Consider the following 21926-nt stretch of genomic DNA (forward strand, 5'->3'; position numbering starts at 1 on the left):
CACAACCAACGCGAAAACAAACTCCGCCCGTCTGTTCTTACCTTGTCCGGGCCGAAATGTAACGCTGTCGCCAACTGTCCCTCTATTATTATTATTAGTTCTCAATAGCTAACTGTACTTAGGTTGTAACTATTCACAGTATACTGTATGTAAATTCTATGCAACAAAGATATGTGAACATGCTGGAGTAATAACTGTATGTGCACAAAAATAATGTTTTAATATATATTTTTATATAAATGCATTGTGATTATGTGGACATAAGGTTTATGTGGGTCAAAGACGTGGCATGTCAATTATGGTGTCCAAAGCATATTCATAATGCAAAAGATAAATATACATTTTAAAAAACTAAATTATACTACTCAACTCTCCCCTCTTTACTCACTTTTATAAGTATTTATTGCAAAAAAAAATGTGTCAAAAATAATAATAGGCGCATTAATTATCTACTTTGGCATAATTGTGTCGATGTTTGCAGTGATACCTACAAATATAGTAACAATCCTACCCATATTTAAAATGTTACTCAAGAAATACTTTTGTCCTTACTTTTGGATTTTCCTAATGTCCTTCCTGGGTAACAGACCTTAAAATCCATAAATTACCCATAATGCAATTGCATAGTCATGAAATATGATATTACATCATAAAGAAGATTTTGGAGGACCCCAAAACATCTGGAGAGTTTAGGAATTCTCTCTTAAAAAAGTTTTTATTTTGCTTTTTCGGTCGCTGGTGCACTGTCCAAAAATCATGTCTTTCTGGATAACGCTAATAAAACATATTTGATGTTTTGATATTTTAAAAATGCCTATTTCATGTGAAATATGTCATTAATGTTTTAAAGGCTAAGATATATTTTAGCTGAGTATGGAATGTTTGACAGAGTTTTGGTGGGAAAATCATGTTTTTGTCCTTCCTGGATACAGTTTGTCCTTCCTGGATAACGAAGATCTTCTGTTACCCAGGACATGTCCTCTGTTATCCAGATTGGACATGTTAATGAAAACAGTTTTTTTTTTATTAGTATTTATCACTTTTCAAGCATTGTGTTGATAATGTTAGATTATTTTAATACAATAATATGTATTTCTTTAATCTTTTATGCCATTTTTGCATTATGTCATTCCTGGTACGGTATGTCATCCTGAGTAACAATGACACAGTCAAGTAATTTAACACAGATTTTCATGGTATTACACGGTCATGTTTTCCTTTTTGTTGAGTATACAATAAAAATCTGATAACCTTTAATTTTTTTCATTTTGTTTTTTTGAACAGTGCATGTTTGGTTAGCTGTAACTATGGATATGCCTAAAAATGTATATGGTAAAAAGGTAGATATTTAAATATTACCCAGGAAGGACATTTTTCATGGAATAAATCACGATTCATCACAAAAAAATTAAACTGCATTTCTAAATTAAATTCCTGTTGTTGATGTATATAGAACACTCCAATAAAAATAGAAAGTGCTTCAGTTGGCATTTTTTGACACTTTCATTTATTTTCAAATTTGAAATCCTTATTTGTCTTTGACCCATGTAACGATAGACCTTAAACACAACATTCATGTCTATGAGTAAATATGTCTTCTTGGACTATGGGTGAAACTCTTATGAACATGGGAAGAACAACTCACAGAAATGACCAGGGTTCAAACCAGGACCTCTACAAGAAGCAATGCAGGCGAACAACAATGCTGCAGCCCCATGCAGGTCTCTAACTGCTTATGAAAAGGTGAGTACACCATAGCATTTATGCAAGCTTATATTTACATGTATTACAATACATATGATACTGTACGATTTCTTCAACAGAAGACATATACAATAAAATGTGTAAATGTGTTGCAAATAATAACAAATGTTAACATACTCAAAACTCACCGCACAGGGCAATTCATTGTGCAGGCATATAAGGTTACAAGGTTCATGTAGTTGCCATTTTACAACACAGGGTTGCACAATGAAATGTAAGTTGTAGCCCCTTAATGCTACACACCCACAGAACATGACACAAATTGAACATATACTCTATGTTGTCATGTATGATACTACCACATATTTACCACATATAAGTACACATGCTGACAAACCGAATCATTCATATTTTGTTGTACCCAATGTATCTTATGGGATTACCATACATTCATTATACTTAATAATGCATAAGTCAGCTTTAACTAATGTATGTGTATAGCAACATATGTTTTTTTTTTCGTCATGTATATATTGGCACACACAATGGTATTGTGGTATTTTTTTGTATGTGTGGCCATATGGCATATGACATACAGAAACAATATGGCTGTTGCATATTCTATAAACACATGTTAACTAATCATGCCAGTGTCTGGGCTTTTGGTTTTGTTTTAAAATTGTAAATAAAACTATTTTTTTCTCCCCTCACACTTTGCTTGCCCGAGTCTTTAATTGACTAATGAAACAACGCTGTAAATGATATCAGTTCATCCAAAAATTACATAACCCACCATTGTTGGATTATGATGAGAGTTAGTTCCAATTTTTCTGTCTAATCCTGATAGCACCTGCCTCATTTTAGGACCCATCACACAGGGTACATTTCAGTAAGCCTTTATGGCGAACTATACTTGAACTATATCAGACAGACATGTTGTATTACCAATAGAATATTGTAGTAACATTGTAGGTAGCCTATATCATAGGATAAAAATGCTAAATATGTTCCCTATAAACTATCACAGGACAGACAAGTCTGTATTAGTCTTTAATACTATATTGTTATTGGTATGACAGCATTATCCTGGCCAGTCGACTCTGCAGCAGATTACTGCGATGCTCAGCTGAATCTGCTGACTCTCCCTGCCCCTGTTAGAAAATAAATAAATAAAACTTACGTCTCTGCTGAGTCATTCATTGTACCTCACAATAATGATATGATATCAATAGTCTGGGCTGTGTACTGTGAACCTGTACGCTATACGCAGTTTGCTCTGCGATGCTTCACGTGTGTCAGTCAGTGTCTTTATTCCCATCTTAAGCTTCCAGCGACATATCGGCAGGAGAGGAGCCTGCTGTCTGAGAGGCTGCGGGATCTGTCCTACATCTCGCCTTATGATGATTGCTGCGGCGTTTTTGGTCCTGTTAAGGCCGTACAGCATTCAATGTGTGCTGCTGTTATTGTTGCTTTTACTTGGGACTATAGCGACAATTTTGTTTTTCTGCTGCTGGCATCGCAGGCTTCGTAATGGAAAACATCCAATAAAATCAGTGCTCTCCGGACGCACCAAGAGCCGCGGTGAGTAGCGCAGGCCAGCCGCATCTCCTCATCCTGACAGCTCATGTCTGTACACTGCATGTTCCTGATGTATTTAATAGTCTGTTTTATCTCTGTTAGCAAGCTGCAAACTCATATCTGCGGTATGGGTTGTATGAGAAACACACTAGCCTACTTTATTCGGCGTTAAAAAGTGTGAAGACACATAGGGTGTTATTAGTTTGTAGCCTAAACTATCTGGAATTATTGTTAATTAGAGAAATGTATATAGTTGATATCTGACGTGTCATACTTTTTTTTGTAAATGTTCATAATGTCTCTTAACATCTGTTCTCTGTCCTGTAGTTGGCCTCCGAACACATCATTTTCGATCAGAGGTAGGATGAACTTTTTAAATTATGGGGCTGATTCAGACCTCTGTAATATCTAACAGCTATGAGACATTACATGTGTGAAAGCCCTATATAACCAATGCTTCATTAGCTCTTCGAGAATAACATGACAAATGATTCACCCAAAAGCCCGTTTCTTTAGACTTTTGACAGAGCTGCATGACTATTTTAAGGACCATGATGTGCGCAATGCGCATGTGTTCTCAATAAATAATGAAGGTGATTGAGCTGTTTCATTCTTTAAGGAGGGTTGAAACTATGTAGCCTACAGTGTATTCTCAGGATAGGTTAAAACTGAGGTGTAATTGAGCCGATAAAACCCAGTCTGTTTTATGGTACATAGTATGTCATCGTGTTTGATTCCTAATGCGATCAAGTAGCTTCAGTCGCTCGGTTTCCGTTTTACGCACTTTGCTGTCAAAATAAAACTACGAACATTGCAGTCACCAAAATGCATTAAAACAACCTCAAATCACTGCCACCGCTAGCTTGCCATCTTAAAATAAAAATGTTACCTTATGTCAAAAGCTGTCTTATATAATTCCCGGGTTTCAGTAATTGATCATCCTGGCTTGAATTCAAAATAAAACTACAAAAAGGGTTTTCATTTCCTAGACTGATGCCTAAAAATAAACCTTTTAGATGGTTATGATTCTCTGTGGTTTTGAAAGTTGCAAAAGCTTCAAAAGCTTGCCTTCCTTTGCAGGTTATGTTATTGAGCTACAGGACACTGAATCCCCACTGGCTCAGTACTGTAGCTGGTAGGGATTCAGTATCATGTTCAAGGACAATTGCTGAACCATAATGTTGAAGAACAGTCTCCCTGATCATTTCCTTTAAAAAGTATGAATTCAAACAATAAACCCCTCCTAAAGAAAAACTAAGGGTCTATCGAAGAAGACAAAAGATACAAATTTCAAACGGATCCACTGAATGGTTTGCATTTTCCTTCTCCCTAAGGAATAGAAGTTGCTGAGTCATCTGTCTCTAACACTTCTGACTCTGAAATCTAGGTCATATACCACAACAGAGCCTCCCTATCTTAAGAAACCTGAATGGAATTACAATTATTATTCATATTATGATGAGAGCTTTTAATTTCTCTTGCTATGTCTGATGGAAATATAATCTGTTGCCAGCTTGACATTTTCTCATGTTTCCCAGGGCTTCAGGCACAGTCCACGTCATGCAAGAAGGAGCATACATGCTCGAGTGACAGAGGAAAAACCCAATCTGGTCGAGATTCCTGAGAGCGAACCCGATTCGTCGTCGACTCTAAGAAAACGCAAAGTGAAGAAGAGAGTCCTGCCAGAATTTTACCAGTCTGTACAAGTCACCCCCACACGCAAACCTGTAGGTACCCCCGCTTTAACTGTAACCATGATTAATACTGATACTGTTTTTTTGCTTGCTCCCCTTCACAGGGACATCGGTGTGCCTTTGAACCTGGTTTCATGGATTCAGTAGGGACACAGAGCAAGTGTTTGTCTTCAGGGTGCAAACCTTGCTCTTATAGGTCCTATGTCTTTTGTTATTGTGTTGTCACCTTGTATCCCTGTGTGTATATTTTAGTTATTGATCATAAGATTACAAATCTGGATCAAAGAACACATTGTCTGTAGTTGTAATAATAGCCAATCTCTTCCAACATGTGAAACCTACAGGGTTAACAAAAAAAGAAAATGGGGATCTCTAAAGTAATTTTAAGGGCCTGCATAAACGATTTAACGTTTCTCCAATAGTTTCTCCAAGGAAATACAAGTTTTGTGTTAAAGAATTTGTTGACCACCAAATTAAAATAAAACCTTAAATTAAAGGTGCCGTAGGTAGGATTGTGAAGTCCAGGACTTAGCCAAAAAATTTGAACATCGACAACTTCTCAGTCCCTCCCCCCTTTCCGCTTAGCCCAAAATGGTCTCCTAAGCCCCTCCCCCCACAAGGGAGAATTAATGTGTGCGCATGAGCAGTGATTGACACACAGTTAGACACCCCCCTGGCCCTGATTGGTGTATCTGAACAGGGAGCTGTGGGTTTTTGCAAATCACACTACAGGCTGTAGGTGGTGCCAGAGGAGCCAGATTTTTTTTATTTTAAATTAACTGCTTCATGTAGTTCTACTGGAACATAGGGTCAGTTTCATCAAATATGACAGAAAGTTAGTTTTATAAGGCTTACCTACTGCACCTTTAAGCCACCATACTCTAGAGTTTACATTAGCATATCATTTCTAAAGGTGTGGCAGCTTTCCGTTAAAAAAAGATGCGATAAATATCTCACATTAATAGATCACAGAGCATTAAAATCATTTAAAACTCATTAATATGCATTACTAGTTGGCCATTTGGTATTTACCTGAGTGAGTGTGCAAACATGTTATTGAATCAGCTCTGTATAAGATGTATTTTTACTGATTTTCAACTTATATTTTACATGATAATCCTCCATTTTAACAGATTCTATGATATCTGTTTATTTGCACTAGTTTGTAGTCATCTAAGGGACCAATCCATCGTCTGTTAACAAGTTACTATGTGGACATGGGTCCATAATGTGCTCTTGTATGGATCAACAGCTCAGCTCTTTGTTAACTTGCCACCATTTTATTTCTGCATCTTTATGTTTCCCTGTGAATATCTTCACTGCTTCCAAACAAGAGTGTGCTCATCATCCTTCAATACTTTTAGCAGTTTTAGAAAATGTAAGGTGAGGAGGGAGACAGTATAGCACCTGACCCACATTGATCCATTGCTTCCTGGAAGGGAACCTACAGCTATAGGAACAGAGAGCTAAAGAAACACAGGGCCTCAGCTGGAAACGTAAGGTTTAACCAAGTTGAACCCCTTTGGTCTGTTGGGCTTCCTTTATGCGCTGCTGCTCTAATCTGAGAATATTTTTCTGTATACAATTCTAATTTACTGTAGTACAAGACTTGACATGTCAATGATGTTTGAACTATGTTCATAGAAACGTATTGATCTGTCTGAAGCAGTTGCAACTCCTAGCTTCCGTTGTGTTACAATACTGTAGATACCTTTTTCCTATTGTCATTGTCAGAAAACAATACATACACTTGATTGACTTGAGTTATGTCAATATGTTACAGTTGCCTGTGATGCCTCTGAATCAAGCATTTTGTTGCCATGGGTAAAACAAAATCCACTTTTATTGATACATTTGGCATAAACAATCCTATGTTTGTCAGTATTGTTATTCAAATAATTAGTTTAACCACATTATTCAACACATATTAGTTCAACCAAAACAAGAATAGAAATTTGGAGGTTTAAGGAATCACGAGAGCACCAAGATGTGCTATAAGTCAGCAGACTTTAATATGTAATAGTCCTTCATAAACTAATGCAGGCCTAGATCAGCCCACATTAGCATGGGTAGCATACACTAAACTGCAAAATGAATAATCCACAATGTTTGCCTTGCCTTGATGGAACCATATTTGTGTTTTTAACTGAATGACCCTGACCAGTGTTAAAGAACTGCTGACAATTCTTCACATATTCTATTCACAGCAGGTCAACCGGTTGCAGTCCTGTTTTTATGTTATGTACACCACTAAAACAGAGTGTGCAACACTAATGAATCAGGTCATGAATGGAATATTTTATGAATGCGTCTGGATGTGTTATTTTAAATGTGACTTATTGAATAAGAACTGCACAAACAGAGAGAGAATGACTTTTGTACATTTCCTAATGGAGACGATAAGCCTAGTATGGAGTGATGGGAGGGAGTGCCTCTAATCTTACAACTATTCTTATCCCTGTATAGTTTGGCTCCTTATATGAAAAACAGACTCAGGACAACATACACTTATTCCTATAGCAGCCTAACTAATAATTATTTAATAATAGAGAGCATTAACTTTCTTCGAATCATGTCTTTTTTTCCCCTTTTAGTGGTAGGGATTATGAATAAGTAGAAAGCTGATAAAAAAATGGCAACACTAAGCTGCCTTTATAGCATTAACTTGTATCCTGATATAAAGTGATGCAACGATGAAAAGGCTGCTAATATTAACAGCGTGTTGCTTTTATCAGCTCTGACCCAGCACTGAGAACAGATTGTCACTACTACTGCTGTTTAAAAATAGAAATTATTTTCTGTACCCCTGTAGATACTGTCAGAAGATTTGAAGTTTATCATCCACATTTACATTTCATGTGCTAGCTCCAAGTTTAATTTTGAATAACACCAAGACAGTCCTGGCTGCAGGGTCATTTCTCAATGTTCACAAGTCATTACTGAATTCTTCAGCATCACAGCAGTCTGTGTTAGGTTGCATTTCCCCTTTACATCCTGTTGTATCATTAAACAAATGAAGTGTCATCATACAGGTATTTTGCGCCCCACCCATCTCCTCCATTAGGTTGTTTTTTTCTTTCATTTGTTCTGTTGCTCAATCTCAGGTGTGTCAGGGTGCAGCAGGACATTGCAACAGAAAGTCATTCATTTATAATTTTCTATATGAGAATAATGTTGCAGTCCTAGTCAGAATTAAAAGCCTGCAAAAATTCAAGGAAGAATAGCACACCATAGATGAGATGTACCAGATAATCCCTGCAATGAGGATGCATTTAAATGGTATAAAGAACTTTTTCTTTTAATTAGATTTTGGTTGAATTGGTTTAAATTTAAACCCGGTTAAACCTACTTAAACCAAGTCTAATCCTTTTTTGTGCTCCCATGGTCCTCTCCATCCTCTCAGGTAATTAGCTCAACATATTTGAACGCTTTCAGTGCACCCTCAGTGGTTAACGCCCTATCTACAGTGCAGGCAGTTATGTAAATGTATCCAAAGTCATTTCAGCACTCTACTTTCTGTGGATCTGTAGTGAAGCCCTTTTGCCATGAGAAACTGTGGTAGCCCTTGCCCTCTTATTACCCCCGATTTTGATGCAGCCTATTTGTAGCCACCCAGCACCTTTGTGCAGGGATGGCGCTCTAACACTACCGTCGCTCTTGGAGCTGCTACTGCTGTTTGATACCGGGTATGACGCGGAGACACATGCAGTCTGCTCTCCCATCACGGTCCAGCTCTGTCTCGACAGCACACAGCGCACCATCCGCTCAGCCCTCTGGAGATCTGACATCACCTCACATCCTTAAATGCGTAGATAAGGGACGAACTCGTGGCCGGAGCATCATTCAAAGGGCGTGGCACCTATTTGGAATTGACGAACAAAATGTGTGACAAGGGTGGAAAGCTAATAACGCGCAAATAGGATTGTTATTTTTTCCTTCCAGCTGACAGCTCTCCATGTATACAGTGGTAAGTCTTATTGTTGACCTGGCGGGGGAGCCAGATACTATTGATTTCACATTGCCTTTATTTGGCTCAATCTTTTATGGTTATGGGTTATTGCAAGCTGGTGGCGTCTTCACACTTAAGCCTACATTACGCACTTTGACCCGCGATGGTGAGAAATAATGTGATTTGTGGTGTTAGTCCTGTGCTGTGTTTTTTGGCTGTGTGTGTGTGTGTGTGTGTGTGTGTATGTGTGAAATCAAGACTAGCATTGTTCTTTTTCTTTATCCCCGTTTTCTTTTGTCTCAGAGCTCCAGTTCGGGGAACCCTTCCCTGCACTGCTCCATGTCATCCTCGGCGGATTTCTCAGACGAGGATGATTACAGTGTTAAATCTGGGTCGGCATCACCTGCACCCGGGGACACTTTACCCTGGAACCTGCCTCGACATGAGCGATCCAAGAGGAAAATTCAGGGAGGATCCGTGCTGGATCCGGCTGAGAGAGCCGTGCTCAGGATCGCAGGTGAGTGGCAGTTTCCTTGTTGTTATCAGTAATGTAACGAGAAAAACAATGAGCGAATGCTGCAATATAGCCAACGGTGCCTATGGGGCTGCATGAGCTTAGCGACTTGTTAAGGTGTAGCCTAGCTTCTCTTTAGCCTGCCTCTAGTTTTATTTATTTTATTTATTTATTAAGGTCTGGCTTTGGGGTACATGTATAGGTATTTTTTGGTTGGCTCCTATTCTGGATATGATGCTTTAAAATGAATCGTATGGGTGGTGCAATTTTTAAAAAGCGGCTATTTTTCTTTGATTTTCACAATTGGTATATATATATATATATATATATATATATATATATATATATATATATATATATATATATATATATATAATAAATTGGCCATATCTATCCTATAGCCTACTATTTTAATATGAAATAGGCCTATTTCAACAAAAGTTGATAACCTAATTAATAAAAATCACGTTGGAAGATAGACAGAAGAAATAGGTTATTCTGACGTAGACTTATGTTAGTTTCATGCTTGGGGGACTAAAGTTTTATAGCACTTACTTATTTTATAAATACTTTGATTGTCGCTGTAAAATCCCTGTTAGATATAGTCTACAGTGAATCACATTTCTGCTGTGGGTGAAGTTGGCACCTTACAGTGACATCGGTGACAGCTATAGCTGTATATAGGGCTATTGGCATCAAAGACACAAATATAGATTACTTTCTAAATCCGTCAATGTTTGGAGTCTTTGGCACCTTGGCAGGTGGACAACTATGAAAAGGATTGTGGTACAGACTACATGTTACGAGCCGGGTACAGTAGCCTAGGCTACGCCTGACTAGGAAAAGTGTCAATTGCCACACTGTAAAACATTAACAATTAATTCAGTCTGGTTTTGGCATCTTATTTTACCCAATGATGCCACTTCCTGTATATTGGGTTGGACTGGGGGAGATTTAGCCTACTGTGTTAAGAAAATACGATTTAAGTTTTATTCTAGTGTAGCCTACATTTAAGTTAAGACTCAGTTGCTCAATTTACATTTTAAGACAGATATTTTTTGCAGTGGAGCACGTCCGGCAGTCCTTCCTATCAATCTAGTGAACTCCGGAGAGGAAGTGTCGCCTATTGGTCAGAGCGCAGACAAGGGAGGGATGTAGGGCGTTTCCTTCAGCGCAACAACAGCGCCGGTCACTCTTGAGCACATACACACGCACACAAACACACACACACACACACACACACATACATACACATACATACACGCGCTGTGTCCCTGTCCGCCGCTGGTGTGTGTCCAGTTTGTGGAGCCTGGGTTATGGCTCAGTACGGACCGCAGGCTTATGGTCTCTCGGACGAACAGGAATACCTCCAAGCGTATGAGGATGTTTTGGGAAAATACAAAGGTAGGATCAATGCTGATTGGATCTTGTTCAGACTTTGGGACGATGAACATATTGCCTGATTGCTGCTTGACAGTTCAATGAATGTCAGCCTGCCCCCTCTCTCTCTCTCTGGTGACTGGCTGGTCTTAGTGTCTTTATCCCTGCAGTGGAAAAGTGGGAATATTTCCTGCATGACATCACAATTAGGTTGCATTTTAGTAGCTAAGACAAAGGATTTATTATGAGGGTTTTTTATGATCTCAGTTGATCATTAGATTAGAGGATTTTTTTTCTCTTGTTTAGCTGTTATATGGAAGTGTTTAGCTTGAAATAGCCTATGTCTGTCAAGCCAGATGATTACAGTATCTGCATCGTTTATTGTCAAATTGAAAGCTCAAAACAGACAAATCAGGTCTGTTGTTTGAGTAAATCCTACTTTCACAATGTAAATGATTTATTTTTTTAGGGTGAATATCATTGACTGAATATTGCTCAGCTGACCTATGTGGTGTCTCAAGGCAGACAGGACAATGACATAGCAGGGTGAGGCGTTAGCTCGTAGCTCATGTCACTCCATGTAGCTGCTCCTTTTTGGTCTATATATTTCATTAATTAGAGCGAATCCATCACACATCAGAGGTCTATGCTCTTCACTGTCTCTTTGACAGCTAAAGCTCGCTAACAAAATCACATGCACTCTGAGGCCAGGCCTTTGGAGATGTGGTGGAGCTGAATTCAAACTGACAGCAGTGGTTTTAACCCTTGTGTTTCCTCTCCACAAAAGAAACCCAAGTAAAACAATAAATAGCATATACAGTGCACTTTTGTACTGAATGCTCGCCCTCAGCGTGTTCTCTCTCTCAGCTGTTGAATATTTTAGCCAGCAGGGCCAGTCAGCTGTGGTATAAGGCTTACACTGACTGGACTCTAATATGATCATATGATGATGATGATGATGATGATGATGATGATGATGATGATGATCATTAGGAATCTGTGGCTGTTGTCTTTAGGCAGAGGAGTTGTGACACACTATGAGCTTCTATCACTAATTCTGCAAATAGGTTTTACATATTATATACTGATTATTGGGGGATATTTGACTCCCCTCCAGTTGTTGCATGAACGATGGACTTTTTAAAGAAGGGTAAGGCGTTTTTCGGTATTTTCTTGCTCATTTTACTAACGATTTATGGATGCGTTGTATAGCTTCACAAAGATGCTTATAATTTTTGTTTGTTGTCTCAATTTTATCATTTAGTCACATTTAAAACTGACTGAACTCATTTTCTTATCAATATTATTCTGCACATAAGCGTGTGGCTATTGAGTGATCCTGGCACAAACGTAAAATAAGCTGTTGGGCTAAGCTTTACTTCTAGCAAACTCATCTAAGACCCTGTTTCCTTCAGCTTTGTTCCTATCAGTCTCCTTTTAGCAGAAAAAAAAACATTCCAGCTTTGACTGCTGAAGCAGAAATAATTTATCAACATTAATTTATTAGTAGATCAGTTAGGGAGAGGGGATTCCAAATTCATAATTTCTTATAAATAAAGTTGTGGGCTGTCTGACAATGGTGGAGAGTGATGATTCACACGTTACAATTTTCAAAAATAAAATGTAATTTGTGAGAGGAAAGCTTTAGAAGGTTAGATCTTAGTTTGGAAAAGTTATTGTATGCAATACTGTAGTAAGCAGTGTATTTGAGTTTACAAGACTGATAAGGCCGTGTCAACAACTTTTACCTTCCTAAAACAATTTACTATCCAATGTTAATGTGTCTTTCCAGTCATGAAATTGGCTTAGAACTGTATTTATTGTTTTCATAAACAAGTTGGATTGCTTCTGCAAAATGGAGATATTTTTCTATATGGGCACTAGCTAAGTGCTGGAAAAATCACTGTTTTTACTGTGGCTTTAGTTTCATTTAGAGTTGTTGGGATCACCCAGAGCCCCGAGCTTCTGTCCATGTGATGCATAAAGAATTGCAGGAAGACATTTTCATAACAAAATCATCAACAGTAACCAAACAAACAACCAAACAAGCCAAACAGACCAGTAAACAGCCAGTGGGCCTGCTTTTAAAAAGGAAACAGAATCGTCTTTGTCTCACCAAATGAAGATGTTAGATTGGATATTTTTCATATTTAACTGTTGATGTTTTGGCAAATGTACTGTAACTTATTGTTATTATGTGCGCTGTTGAGTTTATCTTTATGTGGGTGCTTGTCACCTCTTGTTTGCCAGAGTCAACAAACACCTCTATCAGTTTCAGATAAAATGTAATAACTGGAGGAAAAAGATGTACAGGCTTCATAGTAGGGAGTGAGTGTGCTATGTGGTGTGTTATGGTGTGTGCCCTTGTTCATTACCAGTGGGGCCTTTGGTAAGCTCTTACTAATATAAATCAATTAAGAAAATCAAAGAAACGCTGTACAAAGTTCTGTACTGTGTTTGAAAGAAATGCGAGTTCAGAAATTTTGGTGACTAAGCATAATAATTACCATTGACTGGGAGCATGTATTTAGTTCTTATGACTCCAGCTGTAAGAATGCCACACTAATTAGGTATTAGAGTTAATAGTACACTTAACGGAGGATTTGCTGTGGATCGGGCTGAAATGCAAGCTTTACAAAAGACCATAAACTTGAGGAATGAGTTAAGGACTCTGTTTCTTGAACACATACAACAGTTAATGGCAGTGGCTGTGTGGGATCACACTGTTCCTGCCGAGCAGGCTCGGCAGGCCGTCAGCATGAAGTGGCCATAGAGTTTCCCAACAGTTGATCATTCTCTGACATCAGGGAAGATTTAATGGATTAGAAATTTGGTGGTTCAGTCAGCTCTTGTTGCAGTTCATTTTGTTTTTAAGTTGCCATATGGCGTAAATTGTTTAATCAGATTGAAAGTACGGTATATTTATAGAGTTAAATTCAAATAAGCATGGCTTGTTAATTGAGAACCCTGCAGATTTAAATTCAAGCTGGAGAAACTTTTTATTTACAGAAATTGTGACCGGCTTTTCCGTTGTCATGCACAGATGTTTTTCAAATCCTTGCCAAATAATTGTTTTCTCCACTTGTCTTAAAAAAGACACTATTTTAAAATAAAATAGACTAAATAGGGTAGGCTACTAGTTTAAGAATCAACTGTCAGATGACAGCCATATACAGCACAGAGTTGGTCTTTAGTAGCCCGGCTCTGTAAGTTGTGTGATATAGGAGGGTGTGGTCTGTCTCTGAATCATTGCAGTCTGCATTATGTCTCAATTTCTCATTACAAGAAGGATTTTTTGTAGATACATTAAAGAAACGTATGTTTATTAAAATCAACCTTCTTACACTTTTTACACATTATTTTGCCTTATCAAACACAGCGACGAGTGAGAGAGCATTGTGATTTTTTGCACAGTCACTGCCTTTGTCCATCCTCCTGGGCCTTGCCCAGCCCAACCCCTCTGCTCTATGTCGACAGCCCACTCATCACATTCAAATGGCCTAGTGGCCCACACACAGCAGGCTGCTACCATACAAAAGACACTTTGTTTTTATGGGAGCAGTATCCAAGTTCCAGAGACTTGTTCATGTGTCAAGTTGATGGTTTTGATGCTCCTTTTTTTGGCTTTTCATTGAACGTCAAGGAGCCACACTTTTTGAAAGTGTGACCCATCTAACTCAGCCCACAGATTAACATTCTGTACTGAATAATGGGAATGCACAGTTAGCCACTGTAGCCTCCAAAAACAGAGCACTAATCTACTAATTTATATTGTTCACAAACAATAGAAACATGCTTCATAGGTTTAAATTAAACTTAGTTTTAAAATCAGTTAATCATAGTCAAAAGAAAGAATACCCCAACATATTACATGTAGCACATACATTAAATGACTGCCAACCATAGATATAAAATTAGTGGATCATCACATCACAGATAGTAGCATCTGTGATGTCACCTATTGGTTTGTGAACTTCTGTTTAGAATTTTTACGATACGGGTTGTTTTTTTTTGTCATCCAGAGTTTTACCTGCTGATAAACGCGGACCTCTGGATACTGCTACCATTCATCTGCATGTAGGGTGGAACAGGAAATCAGCAAACATTCCTTAAGTTACCAGCTAATGCTAGCGGTAGCGCTAGCTAGCTAGCTAGCTTAGTTAGCTAGCTTAGTTAGCAGAACGCTGAATAAGGCATTTACAGGCGACCAAAATGTCCCAATTAACTGAAGTGAAAACACACGGTGAGAAGGTCAAAGTTCAAGATTAAAACACGGACAACACCCAAAAACAATTTCAAAGCCATTTTAATGTACACATATGCATTGCTAAGCCTCTGTCATGATTGACAGGTTGCCATGTAGCCACGCCCCTAAAGCATCCCCAAGTTTATCATCTATTTTAAAATAAATGGGACCATAATTTAGAAAATGAACATCATGCTGTATTGAAGAAGACTTGAAACTAGCGATTGAGGCCATAAACTTATTATGAAAATGTTTATCAAGTTAATAAATCAAGTGAGAAGTAGGGTCATTTTGCCATAGACCTCTATAGAAACTGACTCGTTTTTGTAACCGTGCGAGTCGCCCTCTAATGGAAATGAGATAGAATTCAGGTTTAAGGCACTTCCGCATTGGCTTCACTTTTCAAGCCCGGAAGCTTCGTCCATTATTATTATGTAGTCTATGCTGCTAACCAATTATTTTCTACTGTAATGAAACAATTTCTTAGTTAAAGCCAGTAGCATTTTATTTTTTTATTTCCATATTAGGAGATAAAAGGAGTAAAGGATTTGGCTTGGCTTATTATGTATTCCATAGCTGGACAATTGGAACTAACCTATTTAAACAAAAATACAGTAGTTCTGGTTTAGCTAAAATGTGAACAGATATGATTTAGATAGTATAATTGATCTCATTATCAAGGGTCATTTCACAGCTACTGCAGCCAGAACCCTTGTGCTAAGTGCTAATGGCTAATTAAGGGTATTCGATTTTTGGATCAGTGTCCAACTCCAGCTCAACTTGGTACTTCATCATTTCACATTAACATATAGCAGCTGCTTGTGGTTTCATTTTACAGGTTTCACCCACAGTAGATGTTTTCTCAGATCAGTATATCCGTTTAAATATCTGAAATGTATCTGGTTGTTTTGCTGTTATTGTCCATCAACTTGACAAGGTTTTATTTGGAAAACAAAATGTTAAAAAATAAAAACATTCTCCAGTAAATACACAGTACAATATATACTTATACTAAATCATATTTTTGTTGTGGCCAAGCCCCTCATTGATCTAATCAATAGACTTTATTTAAAATGGGCAGTGTAATCCGAAACAGCAGAGCTCTCAGAAAGCTTTTTACTGCTCCATCAGTTTTTAGCTACAGAAATATGTCTATGTTTATTTAATCTTTAATCCTGTATTAGTCCTAGATTTATCATTTAGAAATATACATGCACTGTCCTTCTGGAATACGTTTGATTTATATCCTTCACGTATTGTAATGAAATATAACTTAAATGCAGTCACATGCAGTTGCATTATATTTGTGTCTGAGTGCTCACTGTTGTATTTCTAAATGTTGTATTTATATGCTGTCATGGTGATGGGAAAACCAGCATGACTGAACCTCATTCCACAGCTTTGCCTAGCTCCTCTTACATGAGATCATCTTGTGTGTCTCTGTCCCAGCCATGACTCATACTCTGTAGCCTCTCCTCTCTCACTCCAGCAGCATCAGCCTTCTTTCCTGAATTCAGCAGATGCTGGGAAGCAATCCCATAGTCGCAGTAGGAAACAGATTTCTCCACTGTTTCATAAATGGCCAGGAAATAAGTACTTACATCTGTTTTTGTGTTGACTCTAAAATCTACCATTTTAAAACCATTGCTATACTCTCATGAATTGTCTTATATCAGTCGTGACTTGTAAAAAGAGATATAAGAGAGAGAGTGCAGTGTGAAGATGCAGGCCGCTGACAAAATTAATGGAAAAACCTGAATAAATGAGATTGCAAATGCTTCCATCACATACTATGGCCTTCATCGTCACCAATTCTAAACCCAGTTAACACCTATTGTAGATTTTGGACGGCTGTATTAAGACAGCGTTCTCCACTAATTTCATCAAAATACACACAATATCTTTCAGGCAAGTTGTTGATGTTGAATCACAGATTTTTTCCAATCCAAAATTTAATTTACACAGGATTACCTTTAAAGTGCCCATATTATGAAAAAATCACTTTTTCTGGGATTTGGGGTGTTCTTTTGTGTCTCTGGTGCTTCCACACACATACAAACTTTGAAAAAAATCCATCCATGCTGTTTTGAGTGAGATACGGTTTCTGAATGTGTCCTGCCTTCAGTCTCCTAGTGAGCTGTTCAAAATCGGCTCGGACTGTGACGTCACAGTCTGAAATGAGCTGGCTAACCACAACCGTTAGTTAGCGTTAGCATGCTAATGCTAGCGTTAGCATGCTAACGCTAGCATGATACGTCGTTCAATACAATGCCCTGCTGGCTAAAATATTCAATACAATAGCAAAGCACTGCTACAATACACACAAGTTCACCATAATCTACAAAAGAACTACTTACATGTGCGCCCTCATTTAGAAGTCTCCCAGCTAATCCTGCTTTGTAACTGACCAAAGTTGGAGAAACAGGCTTTCTTTTACTGTCTCTAGAGTTAGCTAGCTGACATGCTCTACATCTGAGCTACTGAGCATGTGCGAGTGCAATCAAAGATAGTACAGAAGAAGAAGATGAAAAGAGGTTTCACTCTGTAGCTAAAACAGAAACCAGGTGAAAAGAGGATCTGCAGCAGTGAGAGAGAGCTGTGTAGTACAACAAAAATATGGTGTTTTTTGAAAATTAAACCATGTAAACCTATTCTGGTACAACCTTAAAATACAGTTATGAACCTGAAAATGAGCATAATATGGGCGCTTTAAACATACAATATATAATTTTCTGCTGCTAAGGTTCTCTTAATCAAAACTGTGAATGTGAACACAGACTTTTGATGACATTGTGAAGTTGCTTGGGATCCATCTACGATGGATTAGCAAACTTTCTGTTATTGTTGTTAGCACCCAGTGCTGGGGTTTGTGCTGGCAGGGTTCGGGTTGCTGTCACTGGTACTGTTGTCTGCTCTCATCCCGACTGAAGTCTCTTAGCGCCGGGGAGTCAGGCAGATGATAGGGCTAGCTGGCTAATTTAGCACTAGATTAGTTGACTATCCAGACAGCAACCGTTACGTGGGAAATTTTAAATTGCTCATATTATGCTCATTTTCAGGCTCATTTCAGTTTACATGGTAACATTTTTGTTTTACTGCACATTGCTGCAGCTCCTCTTTTCACCCTATGTGTTGAGCTCTCTGTTTTACAGAGTGAGACATCTCACTTCTGTTCCTATCTTTGTTGGGAGTCGCACATGCGCAGTAGCTAGGTAAGTACTGCTAGCTTGTCAGTTGCAGAGCATAAGGTCGTGCCATGCTAGCAGCTAGGCGAGTATTATAACAAGTGTTACAAAGTGACGCACGTTCGTCAAGTAAGTAAAGGCTGGACTACAATAGAGCTGTTTGGAGCAGTTTGTGAGCAGTGTTTTCTCTGGAAGATGGTACAAAATAATTTTCATAATCATGATGCACACCCATATTGATAGCTGACTATGCAATTTGCTAAGATAGGGATAAAGGTTACAAGTACCTCTTGCTGATGTGAAATTAACTCTGCTGTTTGTCCCTCATCATGATCAGTCACGTCTAATGATGTAGGCCTACTCTTCTTCCTCAGTTTTTTTTTTACACGTAACATATAAGTGTATTAGCGCCCCCTGCTGTTGGCTGTTAATATTGCTTTATTAGACTTTTTTTGTGCCGACAGTTGGACGGTTCTGGACTTTTCCCGAACACACAGATTGTCAATCCGTCCCTGTTGCAAAGTGGCATGTAATTAATTAAAAAAGTATGCAGTGTGGCAGAAAAAATTATGTTTTACTGTTACTAAGTATAATTATTTTACATTGTATGATTTCCAATTTCTCTCGAACGTATAATCTGGTATTTCCTGTGTTTTGAAGGACGTTAGAGCAACTATTTTTTTTTTGTATTCAAGCTTTATTGAAAGACGTGGCTATACAGTAGGAAACAACATCTTCTGTACATCTTAAGAGTCTACGTTCATAAACGAGCCAGGGGGTTACTAAGTTAGAGCAACTAGAGGCGTTATTATGGAACCCACGCAACTTCGAGGCAAGGCCCGCCCTTCAATAGCATTCACACGCTACGATTGGCCAGGCGTCCATCTTCTTCGTAGGTCGGGACTTGCCTAGAAGTTATGTGGGATCCATAATAACGGCAACTAGAGGGGTCAAAGGTTATATGACGCCTTTGACAGGCGACCAAGCCATATGATCCGTGTCTTAATTAAAATGATAGATTTCTGGACATTGTTTGAAACATTTATGAAAATGTAAGTACACAACTAAAAATATATATAACATGATCATAGTTGTTTTTAGACATTTTAATGCAAAAATAGTACATATATCTTTAAGTCTTGATAAGGATTCTACATAATCTGAGAGTCTGGGGAGGAAAACATTTCCTCACATGCACAAATATTCACTCATATGTGGCACTTGCAGCTGTTGCACATATGCAGGCTTGTATCGGAGTGTTAGCGTGTATGTGTGGGTGTGTGTGTGAGTGTGGGGGGTGTGTGTGCTTGTAAGTTTTGTCCGTCCCATTAGCTGTCATTAATGTTTCCTCCTCTCCTTGACTTTGCTGAGTGCATTTGTAGTGATAGCTCTTGCATGAGGGCACTTTGCCAGCTTCACCTTCATGCTCCATTTGCTTTTTTATCAAGGGTGATACAATATTTCAACTTCATAAGTGAGGAAATTGAGTATTACATCTTAACAACCTGAAACCTAATGTTACAGATGTTATTGATTAAGAAGACTTTTTCTTAGTTTCTTCTTTGCTTTGTCTTAAGTCCAGAGACAAAAGACCGACTGGAAGGGCTGCTTAGAAGGTTTAGCAAGCTTTTTCGATTACTGAGCTGTTGTACTCACATATTTCAGATGCTGCCCTGCCCTTCTTGAGAAGACTGACTGTAGTATTCTCACTTTGAAAGAATGACAAAAATGCACCTGCAATTCTCTCCCCCTTATCATCCCACTAGTATTTTTGCTTACCACCTATCTGGATACTCTGTTCACAACATGCCTATTAAAAGGAAATGAAAGAATGTAGCCAGATTGAGCTGAGTCATCATTTCAGTGGGCCTCTGTGCATTTCAAACCCCTAATGTGTCATTTGACAAACGGTTGAATAATAACATTTTAGGTTGTTGTAAGTTGCAACAGACCATTTTAGCCATGATACCGACATTTTCATACCTCCTAAACATCTTAGCATTGTCCCTGCTGTGAGCATGTTAGCATGCTGATGTTAGCATATAGCTCCCGAACCTCACAGAGCTGCAGGCATGGCTGTAGGATTTAGTCGTATTTTATAAAATAATAAATAATGTGACTAAAGGGCTTATGACACAACAGAGCTTAGATAGAGACCTACTGAACAAATTACATTACTTTACATTACATAGCATTACATACATACTTTATGTTAGCAAAGAATGTGTTTTGTATGTTGTTTGTCTTATTGAAGCATTACGTGGGTCTTGAGTAACCTTGGGGTTGCGGCAAACCTTTGCTTTTTATATTGTCTCAATATAATATCAATTTAAGACTCACTTAAATGATGGTTTCAGTGATTCATGTCCTGTCAATGTATGCAATATCAGAACTTATTGTTATGTGTTGACTTCGATCAATGTAGACCTGCATTTCAAAATCCCCACTGCTATGCAACAGACAGCCTTGTACTCAAAACAAAGCCAAGGTACATATGCCTATGCTTTCTGTCTTGGTTGTAACATGAGACGCCCTATTTTAACGATCTAAGCGCACGGCGGGAAGCGCCAGGCGCAGGTGCAGTTAAGGCGTGTACAAATCCACTTTTGTTAGTTTAACGGTGGAAAAAAGGGTCCGTGCGTCAGGCGCATGGTTCAAAAGGGTTGTACTTAATGTCTTAATTAATCATAAGTGTGTTTTGGGCATAACATGCAATAAACCAATCAGAGTGTCATCTCCCATTCCCTTTAAAAGCCAGGCGTGTTTGTACCTTGGTGCATTGCTAATATGATGGCGGATTTGCTAAGCAGGAAGGAGAGATTTTCAGGAGAAGAAACTGATCTGCTTGTGCGTGAAGTGAAAGCGCGCAAGCAGATCATATATGGCAACAAGCATAGTGTGCGCACGCTGTGCACGAGCCTAGGCTCAAGATAGCAATACGCCAAGAATGCACCTGAACACACCTCCCTGTAAGATCAGCACGCCCATGGGCGCACAGATCGGCGCAGGTGCATTTGCTATTTAAACAACGTGGGCGCTGGATGGGAAATTGACAACTGCATCGTTCTTAAACTAGCAAAGACACTTGCGTCGGGCTTTGCGCCGAGCCGGGTGCAAGATAGGGAGATTTGAAATACAAGCTGTTTAGCAAGAATGTTTAACAAGTCCATGTCATAGGCTGGAAGGTCGAGGGCTTTTCAGTTTAGTCTTTAGGTCTGTTTTGATTTCCCTCCCATACGAGGTCAAGAGGATTACAGAGGCTGGATTTTGATTGCGAGGACTTTTTGACTCTGCTCAGCTCAGAATGTGGGGATATTTTAGGCATCCTGACGTAACAAGATGCCAAAGGGTGTCACCGGCCCCCTGTGCCAGGCAGTTTATCCGTTTTCCTGTTCAAAGAAGCTTGAGAAAATATAGTAATGAAAGTGTGAAATGCTGTAGACTGTTCTGCTGATGATTGCATGCATTTCCATCAGTCTGGTAGTGTGTAGTTGGAAGCAGTTTGGTAAATATCAGTCATACAGACCAGTGTCATGTCCTAAATCGCTGGTTTTAGAGAACGTAAAAATCAATACTGGCCAAACATATCCTCACACCTAAAACACTTTCCTTTTAGGATGGATAAATTACATTCACAAACCAGAAAATAAGACTCCAACCCCTTTCCAGGATTACA

At 38.6% G+C, this 21926-nt stretch overlaps 1 protein-coding gene across 2 annotated transcripts in view; it reads left to right on the forward strand.

Moving 5' to 3' along the window:
• Positions 1 to 3104: 3104 nt before the first annotated feature.
• dst (dystonin) overlaps positions 3105 to 21926 on the forward strand; it is a 104408-nt gene continuing 85586 nt past the window's right edge. Inside the window, exons 1-4 of one of the 2 annotated variants that reach the window (XM_028603345.1) lie at positions 3105 to 3285; positions 3610 to 3641; positions 4821 to 5009; positions 9229 to 9442. In XM_028603345.1, the coding sequence (XP_028459146.1) occupies positions 3105 to 3285; positions 3610 to 3641; positions 4821 to 5009; positions 9229 to 9442 (616 nt within the window). Of the gene's footprint in view, positions 3286 to 3609; positions 3642 to 4820; positions 5010 to 9228; positions 9443 to 10657; positions 10844 to 21926 lie in introns of those variants that run through there. The other variant, XM_028603344.1, reaches the window with a different exon arrangement.

The sequence above is a fragment of the Perca flavescens genome, chromosome 17, assembly GCF_004354835.1.
Source record: "Perca flavescens isolate YP-PL-M2 chromosome 17, PFLA_1.0, whole genome shotgun sequence".
In the NCBI taxonomy this organism is placed as follows: Eukaryota; Metazoa; Chordata; class Actinopteri; order Perciformes; family Percidae; genus Perca; species Perca flavescens.